This window comes from Aspergillus nomiae (genome assembly GCF_001204775.2).
Source record: "Aspergillus nomiae NRRL 13137 chromosome Unknown contig00221, whole genome shotgun sequence".
NCBI lineage: Eukaryota > Fungi > Ascomycota > Eurotiomycetes > Eurotiales > Aspergillaceae > Aspergillus > Aspergillus nomiae.
In genome coordinates this window covers 19,246-33,737 of record NW_015378276.1, presented here as the reverse complement: position 1 = coordinate 33,737, position 14,492 = coordinate 19,246, and the positions used below count along the sequence as shown (strand labels likewise).

The 14,492-nt window shown below is 50.1% G+C and overlaps 5 protein-coding genes across 5 annotated transcripts; 3 read left to right on the top strand and 2 right to left on the bottom strand.

The window, feature by feature from the left end:
- Positions 1-346: 346 nt before the first annotated feature.
- Positions 347-1,174, top strand: ANOM_007010 (uncharacterized protein; the record flags this gene model as incomplete). Its single annotated transcript, XM_015552266.1, has 1 exon — positions 347-1,174. The coding sequence occupies one exon, from the start codon at positions 347-349 to the stop codon at positions 1,172-1,174; it is 828 nt and encodes a 275-aa protein (XP_015405130.1).
- A 295-nt stretch (positions 1,175-1,469) lies between these two features.
- Positions 1,470-3,080, bottom strand: ANOM_007009 (proteasome regulatory particle lid subunit RPN11). The gene is made up of 4 exons (XM_015552265.1): positions 2,802-3,080; positions 2,405-2,658; positions 1,808-2,343; positions 1,470-1,748 (listed from the first exon to the last, which is right to left on the bottom strand). Exons 1-4 carry the CDS (start codon positions 2,868-2,870, stop codon positions 1,600-1,602), a joined length of 1,008 nt encoding a protein of 335 aa, XP_015405120.1. The 5' UTR covers positions 2,871-3,080; the 3' UTR covers positions 1,470-1,599.
- A 385-nt stretch (positions 3,081-3,465) lies between these two features.
- rpdA (histone deacetylase RPD3) lies at positions 3,466-5,702 on the top strand (the record flags this gene model as incomplete). Its single annotated transcript, XM_015552264.1, has 4 exons — positions 3,466-3,657; positions 3,725-4,025; positions 4,085-4,626; positions 4,680-5,702. 4 exons carry the CDS (start codon positions 3,466-3,468, stop codon positions 5,700-5,702), a joined length of 2,058 nt encoding a protein of 685 aa, XP_015405119.1.
- A 490-nt stretch (positions 5,703-6,192) lies between these two features.
- On the top strand, positions 6,193-7,512 carry ANOM_007007 (60S ribosomal protein uL14). The gene is made up of 5 exons (XM_015552263.1): positions 6,193-6,278; positions 6,609-6,656; positions 6,786-7,032; positions 7,111-7,188; positions 7,250-7,512. The coding sequence occupies exons 1-5, from the start codon at positions 6,265-6,267 to the stop codon at positions 7,280-7,282; spliced, it is 420 nt and encodes a 139-aa protein (XP_015405122.1). The 5' UTR covers positions 6,193-6,264; the 3' UTR covers positions 7,283-7,512.
- Positions 7,513-7,810: 298 nt separating this feature from the next.
- ANOM_007006 (uncharacterized protein) lies at positions 7,811-13,080 on the bottom strand (the record flags this gene model as incomplete). Its single annotated transcript, XM_015552262.1, has 4 exons — positions 7,811-9,550; positions 10,010-12,738; positions 12,804-12,947; positions 13,023-13,080. The coding sequence occupies 4 exons, from the start codon at positions 13,078-13,080 to the stop codon at positions 7,811-7,813; spliced, it is 4,671 nt and encodes a 1,556-aa protein (XP_015405121.1).
- Positions 13,081-14,492: the final 1,412 nt, after the last annotated feature.

Sequence of the window (14,492 nt, the reverse complement as noted above, 5' to 3'; positions counted from 1 at the left end):
AAATTTGACCCAACAAGCCTCTCGATGCATGACGGGTTGTATTAGCTGGGGAGACAAATGAAGTTTTGCTTCAATCCTGCACCCAAGAGCCGCAGCGAAGGATATCTGTGCAGCTGCAGCCCCGTTGGTGGGATACAAATTGTTCTCTCTATATAAATGGTGGTTTGATGTCCGCTACCCACCTTACAAAAAAAAAGTGTACTGTGTTAATTCGCAAGTTCAGTTAACTGATAACTGCAAGAATGGCATGAGAAAGCACCTTATGAAATAAAGACTTCCTTCCAATAGAATATTTCTCTCCGTATTTTTTATTTTTCTTTCCTTTTAGATTCGATCTTCAGCCATCATGGATTCCATATCAGAGGCCCTGGAAAAGGTACGCCTCGAGAATCTGCCACCGAAATCAGAGAAGATTCAGCTACCAGAAGCTGAGGACGAGGAAAACGAAGAATATATAGAAGACACAGCGCCGTTGGATCCGTTTCCCTTCTTCGACCTTCCGTCCGAGTTACGTTTGCGCGTATATCACATCCTTCTCTTTACCCCTCGCCGAAAACGAGCGCATCTGCACACCAAGGGCAGTGTGGGAGCTTCGAAGAAAAATCCACCACTATCTCCGACATCCCACCGTATCAACCTCTTCCTTGTATCCCGGCGTGTGCACGATGAGGCCTCCGACTACTTCTATACCACTCAGACGTTCCGTCTCTTCCCCTTGCAGGATTACTCTCGAATGCCAACAATCAGTATGATACCGCCTAGATACCGGCCCTCCATCGCTACTATCGAATTAATCCTGGGCTCCAGCTGGACAGCACCTCCCAGCTCTTGGAAAGTCAACCGCCGCCTTGGTCTGGAAGAAATGGTTCGTGCTAAGACATTAAAAGTGTTTATTGAGGTCGACCCTTCGCATCCGGTGTTTGAAGGCTTCCGGATTTCTAAGAACTTCTACACTGAATTTTCTGGTGGCATACTTCGCGATGTTCTCGCCAAAATGCCAAGCTTAGAATATGTGGAGTTTGACGGGTGGCCATCCGTCCGCAAGAACGGGGCGTTGATGCAGCGTCTACTTCATGAAGCCAAAGCAGCCGAAAAGAAGATTGCTTGGGCCCCGAGCGCGGATGGACAGACTGTGATGAGGAAGACATGGACATTCCCATGGTTTACGAGCTGAAGTCGATGCAGCGTGGTCGAGTCAATGATGTCCCACCTCAGACTGATTCATTGTTCGGGCCTTAACCATCGCCATGGCCACTCTTTGTTTAGCCTAATGTATCTCCTGATGATACTGAAAGTATAGAGTAGTACATAAACATTCATCAATATAGAGTTTAATAGTTGCTTGCTGTTTATTGGGTCTGACAAGGCAAGGTCAGGTAAGGTTGCTGATCTATATGTAGATTTGTGTTGGTCAGGCAGTGCGATGAATCTAGCACAACGACTGGAATGTAGTTTTGCAGTGATCGAATAATATATGTTGAAACGTCATTCATTTATAATTGTTTCCGTGCATGATGGCTGCCCTTGCGAGATAGGACTACTGTCCTGTACCTCGCCAGAGGAACAGAAATTATGATACTCCTCATAACTACTAATCATCTATAGGTCTTCGTCCACCTCCATGCTGGCACCGTTCTGAGCTCCTTTTCCATTTGATTGCCTGGCAACTGAGGCTTCCTTATCGATCATCTGCCGCGAGACTGCGACAATATTATCTTCAATCAACTGTTGACTTACATCCTCGATGTCTATAGCAATAGTTAATACTGGTCAGGAGAACACAGCCGGAGTTCCGAATATGACTTACGCTTCTTGGGATCGACCTTTCCGACATATCTCGTCTTGAGCTGCTCCTTGCTGAGTTCCGTTTCTTCTTTAACTCGTTTTTCATAGCCCTCGGCGAGGCTGACGAGCTGCTTCATGCGGTCGACGTTGTGCTCGCCTTCGTCATGGAAATCCTTCATCTGTAGGGCCTCGGTCCAAACGTGCTTATGCAGGTTCATCAACATGTTCTCCTCCAACCCTGTCTTACGGTAGTTGATAGCAATGCTGTAGTAGTGCCTGTTCAGGCCATGGATGAGTGCTTGGATCGATGGCTTATTCAGGTGACCCAAATTGGATGTTGTTTGCCGAGGCTCCTGACCCATAACCACAGTCTGGGGTTGAATAAGTCGGAAAGCATCAATAACCACTTTGCCCTTGACGGATTGAATAGGGTCAACGACAACGGCGACAGCGCGCGGGGTGAGCTGCTCGAAGGATTGCTGGGTGTTGATATCGACAGATGAGAGCCAGCAGCCAAAACCAGGGTGAGAGTGATACCAGCCAACAACGGTCTCTGGCCTGCATAATTCAAAGAATCAATATCGCTTCAGGTAAGGTTAAGTACCTAATCAAGGCTTACCGTCCTGTTTGGCGGAGCATATCCATCATCTTGGTCTGAAAGACAGGGTCCACAGCTTCGACACTAACACCAGTACCACTCTGAGGCATCGCAAACACATCTACTACTCGAACTGTATATTCATCCACGAACTCTCCCAACATCAGGCCCATGACTTCCATAGGCACACCTGCCCGACCATGTCGCAACATCTTCAGCAGAGCCAGCGATGAGATATGTACTGTTTCGGAGTTATCGATCAGGTTAGGGGTATCCTAAAGAAAAGCATATCAGTATGGTAGCTTCACAGGTGTGTAATTCGGATAGAGAGTCCTAATCGAGTACAGCGCCACGTAAGGTACCCGGATAGAACCGCCTTAGGAGAACAATGATTAAACAATGTTGTGGCCCGACTTACACCACCGGGGGCAGCACCGCCCATGCCCATACTTTGGGCGGCCTGAAGCATCCGACCAAGTCGCTCCATGGCTGCTGACGGAATATGACTAGCGGAGATGCAAAGGTGAAGGATAGCTTCCTAGGCGGAAGCCCCAAAAGAAAGAAGAGTTGAGGGGGGTGTCAAAGGATGGCAACGTAGGAGGGAGCTCGCAAAGAGCGCGATAATGAAGTAATGACTGAAAAGTGGATGAGGGGGATTGAAATGGGATGCAGGTGATAAGAGATGATGGTTGGAGGTGAAGCCGCAGTTGAGCTCCAAGAAGCCTGACTGACGAAGGCGGTGGACACAGCTTTGGACCGTTAATTGGCGTTCCCGCCTTTCTTTCCCCTTCGCTTCGACCTTCGTTCCTCATTCTCCCCGGCCATGGGAATGCGGTCCAGTCACTTATCATAATTTCTTGATTCTGCTATTCTCTCTCCTCTCTTTATTTGATAGGGCGCTCTAAAACCAGGACCTGATCACCAAGCATCTGGACCCCTCCCCCTTGGCTCCAGCCCATCGTGCTCTACATCTTCCTTCACATTACCAGCAGAACCGAGAATTCGCCGTGTCCCAAGGCATATATCCCTAATTCCCATTTGAGCGAAGGCTATCGGTGTTCTATTATACATTGTCATCTAAGATGACTTCCTTAGCCCCCTTGGACCCGATCAATGCCAACGGGTCAGACCGTGGCAAGAAGGTCGCATATTTCTACGACTCCGACGTTGGTAACTATGCCTACGTCTCGGGACACCCAATGAAGCCCCATCGCATAAGGATGACACATAGCTTGGTTATGAACTATGGTCTCTATAAGAAAATGGAAATTTATGTGGGTGGCGATCGCTCTCAAGTTGTTGCTGCACGGTGTTGGCATTTCTAACGTGCAAATCTCATAGCGCGCAAAACCAGCGTCTAAATACGAGATGACCCAATTCCACACAGATGAATATATCGACTTTCTTTCCAAAGTAACGCCGGATAACATGGACACTTACGCCAAGGAGCAAAGCAAGTATAACGTCGGTGATGATTGCCCTGTTTTCGACGGTCTTTTTGAATTCTGCGGAATTAGCGCGGGAGGAAGTATGGAGGGCGCGGCCCGACTTAATCGCAATAAATGCGACATTGCTGTCAACTGGGCCGGTGGTCTTCACCATGCAAAGAAGAGTGAAGCAAGTGGTTTCTGCTACGTGAACGGTAATGATGGACCATGTTTTTGGCTGCGCTGTCAAGACTCACTAACGAATTATTTATAGATATTGTGTTAGGCATTCTTGAGTTGTTGCGCTTCAAGCAACGAGTGCTGTACGTCGACATTGATGTACATCATGGTGATGGTGTTGAAGAAGCCTTCTACACTACAGATCGTGTTATGACTGTCTCTTTCCACAAATACGGAGAGTACTTCCCAGGAACCGGCGAGCTCCGCGATATCGGTGTTGGACAGGGTAAATATTACGCTGTGAACTTCCCACTCCGCGATGGTATCGACGACGTTTCTTACAAGAGTATCTTTGAGCCTGTCATCAAGAGCGTGATGGAATGGTACCGACCGGAAGCAGTGGTTCTCCAATGCGGCGGTGACAGTCTTTCGGGTGACCGTTTGGGGTGCTTCAACCTTAGTATGAGAGGGCATGCCAACTGTGTGAACTTCATCAAGAGCTTCAATCTTCCCACATTAATTCTTGGAGGAGGAGGTTACACAATGCGCAACGTCGCGCGAACCTGGGCGTTTGAGACTGGTATCCTTGTTGGGGATCCTTTGGGCTCCGAGCTTCCTTATAATGATTACTACGAGGTGAGATTGTTTCCCTAAATTATGCTCGTGTCGGAAGTTGCTGACTCGAATAGTACTTTGCTCCGGATTATGAGTTGGATGTACGGCCATCGAATATGGACAACGCCAATACAAAAGAGTATCTAGATAAGATCCGTGTGCAAGTTGTCGAGAACCTTAAGCGAACTTCTTTCGCACCTTCCGTACAGATGACGGACGTACCACGTGACCCTCTTGTAGAAGGCATGGATGATGAAGCGGATGCGATCTTGGACGACCTGGATGAGGACGAGAATAAGGACAAGCGTTTCACCAAAAGACGATTCGATCAATATGTCGAGAAACCAGGTGAGCTTAGTGATAGCGACGACGAAGAGGAATCCGCCGCCAACGGAGTCCGCCGCCAACCTGGCGTACTGAAACGGAGGAACCAAGTCAACTATCGCAACCTGGATGTTGAATCGGGACTTGAGAGCGGGATTGCGACCCCCGCCGAAGCTTCTTCGGTACCTGACGATGACATGGATACTACTGCCGATGCGAAGATGGGAGATGCCCCACAGACAGAAACCGACGCACCTGCAACCCCCTCCGTTGCCGAACCACCATCAAGGGCTGATGAGACGTCCGCAGCAGAGCAGACGGAAATGGCGATTGATGGTCAAGAGCAAGCAGCTCCCTCTGCCCCTATTTCTCGCCAGCCATCTCCCAAGACACAGGATGAGGATACCACCATGGAAGATGTGGGTGACGTTGCGCCTGAAACAGAGCAGCAGGAGCAATCAGCAGCGCCAAGTGAGGCCCAGGCTGAAGAGAAGAAGCCCGCCGAAGAAATGCCAGCTACGGACAAACCTGCCACGGAGCCGCCCTCTCCAGCCGATGCACAGGCCCCTCAGAAGGAGTCCGTAGAGGATTCAAGGCCAGCTGAGGCGAGTGAGGTAGTGGAAACAGTGGAGACCACTGAGACCAAAGAAACAAGCCCAAAAGCTTCTAATGATGTGCCTGAGCCAGCCAAAACAGAGCAGGAATCACCCAAGGAAGTAAAGGAATCAACCGGTGAACCTCAAGAGCAGGAGCCCACCAAGAGCGAAGCATAGTCTCCGCTTTTTAGAGGCGTTTATCAGGTTCCGGGCGCAAGGGCTGGCAATATGGTGTTATGGTTTCTGGATCCATGAAGGAGGGTATTCTGCTATGTCTCATGTCTTTCTATTTTCTTACTGTAGTTTGAGCAATACTTCTTTTACCTAACTCATGTATCATGCGCAAATGCATATATTGGCCAAGAATTCAATAAACTCATACATATTTCCAAGAACTCCTCAAGTTACAGAAACACTTTGCACTACTGATAGAGCAGCATTATCTGGAGCATCCTAATAGTTAAGTAGGTACTCCGTTGGTTACCACTAAGCTTACCTAATCTGTATTCAAACACTCTAATCCTAAAGAGGGATAGTGTATCGGCTGAGCCCTAACTCACCATAGGCCCTCGACGGGCCAATAGCACCGAGACGCCAAGATTTTACCCACGACACACTAAGCGAGAAAGCAATTCGGAAACCCGAGCAATCTCTCGACGACGCCTGATACTGTCGACCTTCGTCGCTTCCTTCGCCAATTTTCTAGTATCCGACACCGTTTACGTGATACACAGCCAAGATGTCTGGAAGAGGGTGAGTTTTTGATCGCCCTTTTTTTCTGCGTTGTTCGACTACGAGCGAGGGACTCTACAATGGTGGTCTGAGTTTATCGAACCGGGTTTGTGGGCAAGGTATACGGGGGCAAAGTGAATCAATCACTGGGAAGAAAGAGAAGGACAACGGCGGAGGATGGATCGCACAGGAGACAGGAATAGAAGAATGATGATCAGAAGAACAAACCGGGGAGATACTCAGACGCCTGTTGCGGGGATAGTTGGAAGAACCAACCAACTTCTTTTACTCTTCATTTTCCACGGTCAGAACATGAGTATGGGATTACGCTAACGAATCTCTTTTCTACAGTCGTGGTTCCTCGGGCAACAAGCTCAAGATGTCGCTCGGTCTGCCTTGGTACGTCGAAAGCCGATCCTATCTCGAATCATGAACCCCCAGTGTTGTGACGAAAACCCCATACATAATACCTACGTCCAGCAATATCAACTCCCGACGGTCAGGAAACTAACTGGTCTACTCTTACAGCGGCGCCGTTATGAACTGCTGCGACAACTCCGGTGCCCGTAACCTGTACATCATCTCCGTCAAGGGTACCGGTGCCCGCCTCAACCGTCTCCCTGCCGCTGGTGTCGGTGACATGGTCATGGCCACCGTCAAGAAGGGAAAGCCCGAGCTCCGTAAGAAGGTCATGCCCGCCGTTGTCGTCCGTCAGAGCAAGCCCTGGAGACGTCCCGATGGTATCTACCTCTACTTCGAGGACAACGCTGGTGTCGTACGTATTTCCCGTTAAAAATTTCGACATGGAACATTTGGAAAGGAAAAGGCGACGTTGCTAATAATCCCTCTACAGATCGTCAACGCCAAGGGTGAGATGAAGGGATCCGCCATCACCGGCCCCGTCGGAAAGGAGGCTGCTGAGCTCTGGCCTGTAAGCATCCCGTGTCCTTTGTGCCCTCGCAAATAATCGTGCTAACGGAATCGCCCAACAGCGTATCGCTTCCAACTCTGGTGTTGTCATGTAAACAAGGAGAACCGTCTTGGAAAATATTAAAGGAAATAGTTCGATACCAAGCAGGGGAATCAAATCAAATTCGTTTTGGGTGCAACTATGAACGGGAAACGAAAATCAGGAACGACCGGGTGATAATACTAGAACCGCGAGTTTCATCACTTCAATTTCCTCTATGACGTGTTTCTTTTTGTCTCTTATATGGCGACTCGGAATATAAAAATTCAGAAAATGGGGGCGTCCGTCTTACCTTCTTTCATCATGCGTAACTGCTCCTCCGTATTGCCGTAGCTCATTGTCTTTGGTTATCTACTAGTGGTGAAATACGACCAAGTGCAAGAATCGTTGTTTGCATGTAATCGTAAAGCACTCTTTTTTTTGTGGATTGTTTATGTCATAATATACAAATCCACAGGGCATATCACCCTTTCCCCAAAGTAACTATAAGTACAAAACATCTATGGTTGCTGGCCCCTAAATTTATGGTCGTTTGAGCGGCCAAGACAGCAAGTCCTTTCCAAGGATATCTATAACTAGCCCTTTAATTCCTCTTCTTCTCCTGACCAACCCGGATCATCTTTGTACGGCCAGGTTTCGACCCTGAAGCAGCCAATATATACCCGAAAAGAACAACACAAGTCACCAGATCAACGATATGCACCGCCCACCAGATATGCTGCACACCAGCCATGCACGTGGTGATCTCATACTGCCATTCATTCACTGTAGTATCGAACCAGAGAGAAAGTAGGCCTGCGTTACCACCGTATTCACCCATCATAGAGCGAAGTGTGACCTCTCTAATGGAAGGAATTGAGTTGTCGGTATGGCTATCGTAGCGTTGTGCGTCCCATTTCCAACTTTGGGGTTCCGAGTCTTCGGCGGTTGTTGTATCTATCGTTCGGTTCACAAAATGGACCACGTCGCAACCTGTGTGGTCGTGACCTGTCAGGATGAGTCCATTCCTTCCCCTTCCTCCGCCGGGGGCGCTTTCGTCCCCTGTCATACCGAAAATCCCCTGGAGGACTCCGCTGCTGCTGATGTGGTCGCTCAGATGGTTTTGTTCTTTCAGTCCCCCTTCCTTGAAGCGCGGTACATCGTCGGGGCCATCCTCGTCGTCTGATTCATGGAACGTGAAGTAAGGGCCGTCGGTACATATCCCCTCTTTCTTGTGCAGGGGGAGGTGGGTAAGAAGGAGAGTGAATGTTGTGCGGTCTTCCACAGGGTACAAACGATGGGAGATCAGATCATTAATGTAGGCATAGCCATGCGACTGGACGTCCGAGGACAGGGCCGGGGAGTCGAGAATCAAGGTGTTGAGATTGATCAGATGCAGAGTCGGGGGAGCGCTGAAGGGCGCAGTCATGTTATCGACCTGCTCTAATGGGAGCTGAAATCGCACATCCCAGTTCGCACGGCCAAACATGCGCTCGAACCGCTCAATCCGCGCTTCACTTGCGTCCCCAGAGTATCCTACGTCATGGTTCCCCACGATGTTGATGATCCTCTGCGTCCATGCGGAATGCGTAGCATTGAGTGTCTCTAGTTCGCCACCCTGCTCTTCGCTACCGCTATAATCCCTTGCGCCAGTTGCTGTAATATCATCGCCAATGCGCTCCCCACCCTTGAAGACCCGCTCCCAGTATCTGCGGCCGCGTCGGTCAAACTCTTCGTCTGTCACCCACTGGCTTCCAATCAGGTCACCCAGAACTGTGACGTGCGTTGGACGACTCCACCAATGTAGCGTGCGATAAATATGCGCAAGGTAGTAGTCGTTGCCCAATAGATCGAGCCGTTTCCGGGCTGCACGCAAAGCGCGAGGGATATCTTCGTTGGCGAGGGATTCCAGCGCAGTTGAGACGGCGGTGAGAATTTGACCCGGCTCTGTCCTGTTCACCGACGACTTCACTGTCGCCCAGTGGTGTTGAATCCGAGCAGAAAGCTCATCTTCGGGTTTCGGGAGAGAGCTGTCGCCTTCTAGCTGAGGATCGGCTAGGACCAGAAGTCTAAAAATCGCGGGGTTCTCTGCAGATTGCGGTGAAAAGTGTTGGCGTAGCGCACTGGTAAATGAACTCGAGAGGATCCCTGTGCGACCATCCCCCGGCAGCGGGAATGCACAGCCATGAAAGACAGGGTAAAAATAGAGGAAAAGGCTGCTTGCTATCGCCAGCGGCAGAAGGAGGGATAGTACGCGGGAGAGAAGCCGGCGGAGGGACATGGAGGCAAACCGGGGAATCGCAGCACCATTGGCGGAGTATATCGTATTGTTCTCGTTGGTAGTCTATTCTGTTTCAGAGGGAAGCCATGTCAATTAAATATAATCTCATCTTGCGCTTCTCTAATATGAGGTGTAATAAAAAGAAGAAAAAGGGTTTGGGGTGCGGGTGATCATCTTTTATGGAGCCATTCAAAGCTCCTTCCTTCATCAGCCCTAATTTTAGAAAGTCCCGTCGGTATCAGAGATCTTGGCCCTTGGCATAAATTTACAAGACTGATGACTACTGGAGCTCGTGCGGTTTTAAGGTTTGTTCTCGAAGATCTGGCCAGCCAACGATAGAAGGAAGACCTAGCGCAATATTATTTGATAAAATTAAACGAGAAACGGCAGTAAGCTTGAGATCAAATAATCCAAATGGGGGTATATCACATTAACGCCAAACAGATCAGCGACATTCAAAGCAAGTAAAACAAAGTGTGATCAAGCAGCGGCTATCTCTTCTCAGTGACACGATCAATCTACCTTTGCAACTGCTTCAAGGAGCAAAGGGGGCGGGCCGACATCAAGGTCACCAAGAGGGCTCGAGACCCGTTTCTGTTCGTCATCGTCCCCGTGGGTAGGCACATTCTCATTCCCGAGGCCTTGAATCATCAGGCCGCTCTCCTCCTCTGTGGTGGTTGTCAAGCGTTCCTCTTTCCCCTCTGCTCCCTGGGTTGCAGATGCCGTCGGTAGCAGCGCAGGAGGCCGCTGGTTCATTAGACGGGCTTCTTTAAGACTAACAGTCTTCTGTTTATTGGAAGTCTCTACAGGGAGTTCCATATCCCGTTCGATGGTAGCCTTCATCAACGCTGCCATCCACAAGCGGCCTTCTTGAATACTGTCTACCTGGAAATAATGGATAGCAGGCTTCGTGAACTGCACCGTTCGAGAAGTGCCCGATTTTGGTGGTACGAGCTTGAAGAAAAAAGGGCCTTCTCCGACGGGCTTGGACCCGCGGAGAGAGGATTCCGAGCCTGAGGCTTTATCGGATGAAGGGCCATCGGCAGTAGACCCAGACGGCGAGGTTGGCGAGGCTGTGGAACCAGTCAAGGTCGCATGCAGGGCGATGAGAGGGTCGTTATCCGCGCGAAGCACGCGGTGGGCTGTAATGTCGATAAGACCACGCTCCTCGGTGTCATCTTCTGAGTAATAATACGACAGACGACGACCACGCAACACAAAGAGACGCGGCTTCCACGTCGTCATAAGGTTTGAGGACTTCTTCTTCATCCACCCCGAAAAATCGCACCCTTGCATCTGCTCCTTCGGGGTCTTCTTCTCCAGGCCCTGGGTATAAGCGCTTGTATCCTTCTTCGACTTAGTCCCGGACCTAAGAGTGCGGGCACGTGGCAAGGAAGCACCGCTTTCTGCAGCCTTGCCCGAACCATCCGTGCTATGTCGATCTGAGCTCTTTGTGGTCGAAGGAGTTGTCGATCCTGTTCTAGCAGAGGGGGACTCAGGATCTTTGCTAGGAGAAGGGGGAGCGATGGATGTATCTATCCCTTTAACAGCCTCGGACATGGCACGGAAACCAACAGCACGTCGGAATTTAGGCCCAGCGCTCTTGATCCCCTGTAGAGGCAGAGTGCTCGAGCGTTGAGACTGCTCCTCGTTATTTTTCCCACCCAGCGAAAATGCGGCGAAGAATCCAGAGCCAGAAGGTTTCTCTTCCGCAGATGGCGGGTTAGAGGACTGCTGGCCATGTCGGTCCGAAGCTCGAGTGCTCAAACTCCTGAAACGACCCCTAGGTGGGGAAGCTTTGACTGCGGGAGGTGTAATTTGAGCCGCATCCCTGATAGAATCAGCACTATTGATACGCGAGTGACGTTTGTTGACTTTGAGTTGAAACTGCTCATCCGGGATGCTGGATGGCGTGGAAACACTGCCATGGGTAGAGCTTCGTTTCTGTAGGACGCGCCGATTCTTTCGGGCATCTCCCTCCGGGCCCGAAAAGTAACCGCGATCTAAATCATCGGTAACGGTGGTAACCGAGTCAGAACCATTGGACTCCGCCACGTGAAACACAGATTTTGGAGTGACAATCTCGTTTGTTGCTCCGAGAGCTGACCCGGGACGCCGTTGGGATCCTGAAGCACCATTCAAGGTCCACCCCCGATCAAACGAGCTTTTCTTGTGGTGACTGGCAGGAGAAGAGTCTCCCACCCCGGAGTATCGGTTGGTGGTATCGATTGAAGAATGGCGCCGCGAATGGTTGATCTCACGAATGGACGCGGCCGATGGTCTCCTAGAGTGGTCCATCCATACTGGAGCTTGTGACGTCAGAGGAGAACCTGTGTTACTCTGCATAGTGCTACTGATGAGCCGCGGGTGTTGTGTCGGGCCGTTGGGCCCTCTTAGATTGGGGATTCTGGGAAAGAGAGGGCCAGTATGGCTTGCGCGGCTAGGAGCACGTTCATCCTGAGGGGTCGCAAAAGATGAGCCGCGTGACGATTGCTGCTGCGGTATACCCTTGACCTCTTCCTGGAAGGCTTTGACTTTATGCCATGTCTTCAATCTCCGACCCATAACACCAAAATCGAACTCCTTCATGAAGAGGAAGTCCTGGTTCATATCAAGGAGTACATCGCCAGTAATCTCCTGTTCCTCGAATATGTCACAGTGTTTGGCTTCAAGTCCCAACTGGCGTAAATGTTTTGCCGTCTCAGAATGGTTCCATCGGCGAACTTCTTCCTCCGTCGGCTGTCTTTCCTCTTCTTCGTCGGTTTCATGACCGTTAATGTAAGACATCCGGTGCTCGAAAGTGCTGCTATATTCGCTTGCCGAGTCATTCACCGGCTTGGAATCTTGAGAGGCAGTCACACTGTGGCGAGGTGTACTCAGATCGGTAATGTGTTCATCAATGACACTCAAGGTTTCGTTCATCACCGGACTGTCCTGGCCACTCAAGTGGCCATCAATGGATTGTCGGATGGTCTTCTGGATGTCGATCGCCATTTTAGACGTCGGCAAGGGCGAGGAGCTGGACCTCTGCTGTTGTTTTGGGGAGGGCGTCGGGGCCGTTGAATCATCAACATCTGGCGCGCTCATATCGGACGTACTGGCACGTCGCGAAGCTTGGGGCGTAGAATCGCCACTAATAGGTGAAGCGAATATTTCCTGTCCCATTACATTATGGAGGTCGGTTTTCAATGAATTTGATCCAAGGGTGTCTTTCTGCCGGATGGGGATCTTTGGGGCAGCGGTAGTGTATACTGATGGGTTGTGCTTGAGTTAGCGACATTTCCTTTCAGACAGTAGCTGTTTAGCGAGACCTTACCTCCCGGGAAGAGGCCTTGAGTTCCTGTGTTTAAATCCTTTCCAAGATACCATCCATCACCAAAACCATCGTCCATTTCAACCAGCTCAATTTTTTCGCCACGACGCAGGTTCAGCTCATCCGGTCCACGGGCCTCAAAATCATCTGCCAACACGGTCAGCGATATCAAACAAATCGAGTCTCGCGGAAATTATATTCGACAACGGTCGGGTCACTCACGAACAACCAGGAGCAGGTCTCCCGGGTGGACATTGCGAGGAGGCGTTGCAAGAGCCATTGGCGGTGGTTCCTCGGAGTCAATGAAGTCTAAAGAGCCAGAGTGGGGTCAAACGTCACAAGAACGCAGTGATGGCAGCCGAGGGATTGCGCAGGACATGGGGGCCGCAGCTGGCGGGGAGATCTTGAAAACCACAAGGGCAGCGGATGGCTGGGGCGAAGATCGTCGCAGCAACGAAGGTTGGGGAGTGGATGGAATGTAGAGAATGCGGGTTGTGTTGAGGAATCCAAGCCTGCCTCAAATGGGCGAGAAGGAAGGAGAATTAGCGGGGACAAGAAAGCGGCGGGTCTGGAAGGAAGTTCGTTTTCCCAGTGGCGCTAAGAAAGGGAAGAGGAGGGCTAGAGCGGATGATATATAGATCGCTGGTCTATTCCTCGGGAGCGTCGTAAGAAGCTAGATTCGGAGCGATAAAAAAAGAACGGCCGTTAGTTCTTGTTACACACCAGGATCAGATCGACCGAAAGGAGCAGATGCACGTAAAAGGTCGATCTAGGGCGCTTGAGATGTGCTTTCAAAGGTCGGTCAGGATCACTACTGTAATCGACGTACAGTAGGGGCGCTAACTGAGCGGCAACGCAGCACGGGTCACAAGTGGAAATTAAATGGTCCCCCTTGGGAAATTAAAGCCTTGAGCAAATTGGGCGATGAGTTCTCTTTTCGGCTTCTTGGCTGTTTGCTTTTTGCTTTTTGCTTTTTTTTTTTTCTTTCTTTTTCTGGTCTTCAGTGTCCTCCCTGACCGGCCTGGCGATTTTGTGATTTCTGATGGAGAGAGTGAAGATGGAGAAGGCGAGGGAGAGAAGAGGAAGAGAGAGAAAGAAGAAACAACTTGTAGAGCCAGTCCCAAGAAGGCAATGAACAAATGGTGAGGCTGCGGGAAGTCACGCCGTTACCATATACCTTAAGGCCTGAGGGTCCCGGGTGTGGCCTGAGGTATGCAGCTGGAAGAGTATGTCGGATAGGAGAAATGAGGGTGACGATCAGGATTAGGGCCACAATAAGAACAAAAGGGGAACCGGAACCACAGGGAGAGGGGATTGATCCAGTATCCTAGGTTTAAGAAACAGATACAACTCGGGTGGTGCTGTTCAATTGCTGTAGCATGAGTGAGGCAATGGAGAGGTCCGACTGAGCCCTAATTGGGAGGGAGGTGCGAGATGATGACTGGAGCCAGCAGAGTCTCACTCCAACGACTACTTCATCACCGAACAGCTGTTCACCCATGAGAGGAAGGGTGCCTTACATTGATTTATATATATACATGGGTCAACAGCTGACATTCTCCACGAGGGTCTCCAAATAGAATAGATTTTTAATAAATACCAGTCAGAAAGATGGCGATCAGCTCCATTCTGTATGTATGCATCAGACAAGCGAAAACGGCAATCATTGCTCTAATGTATCAACTCAAAACT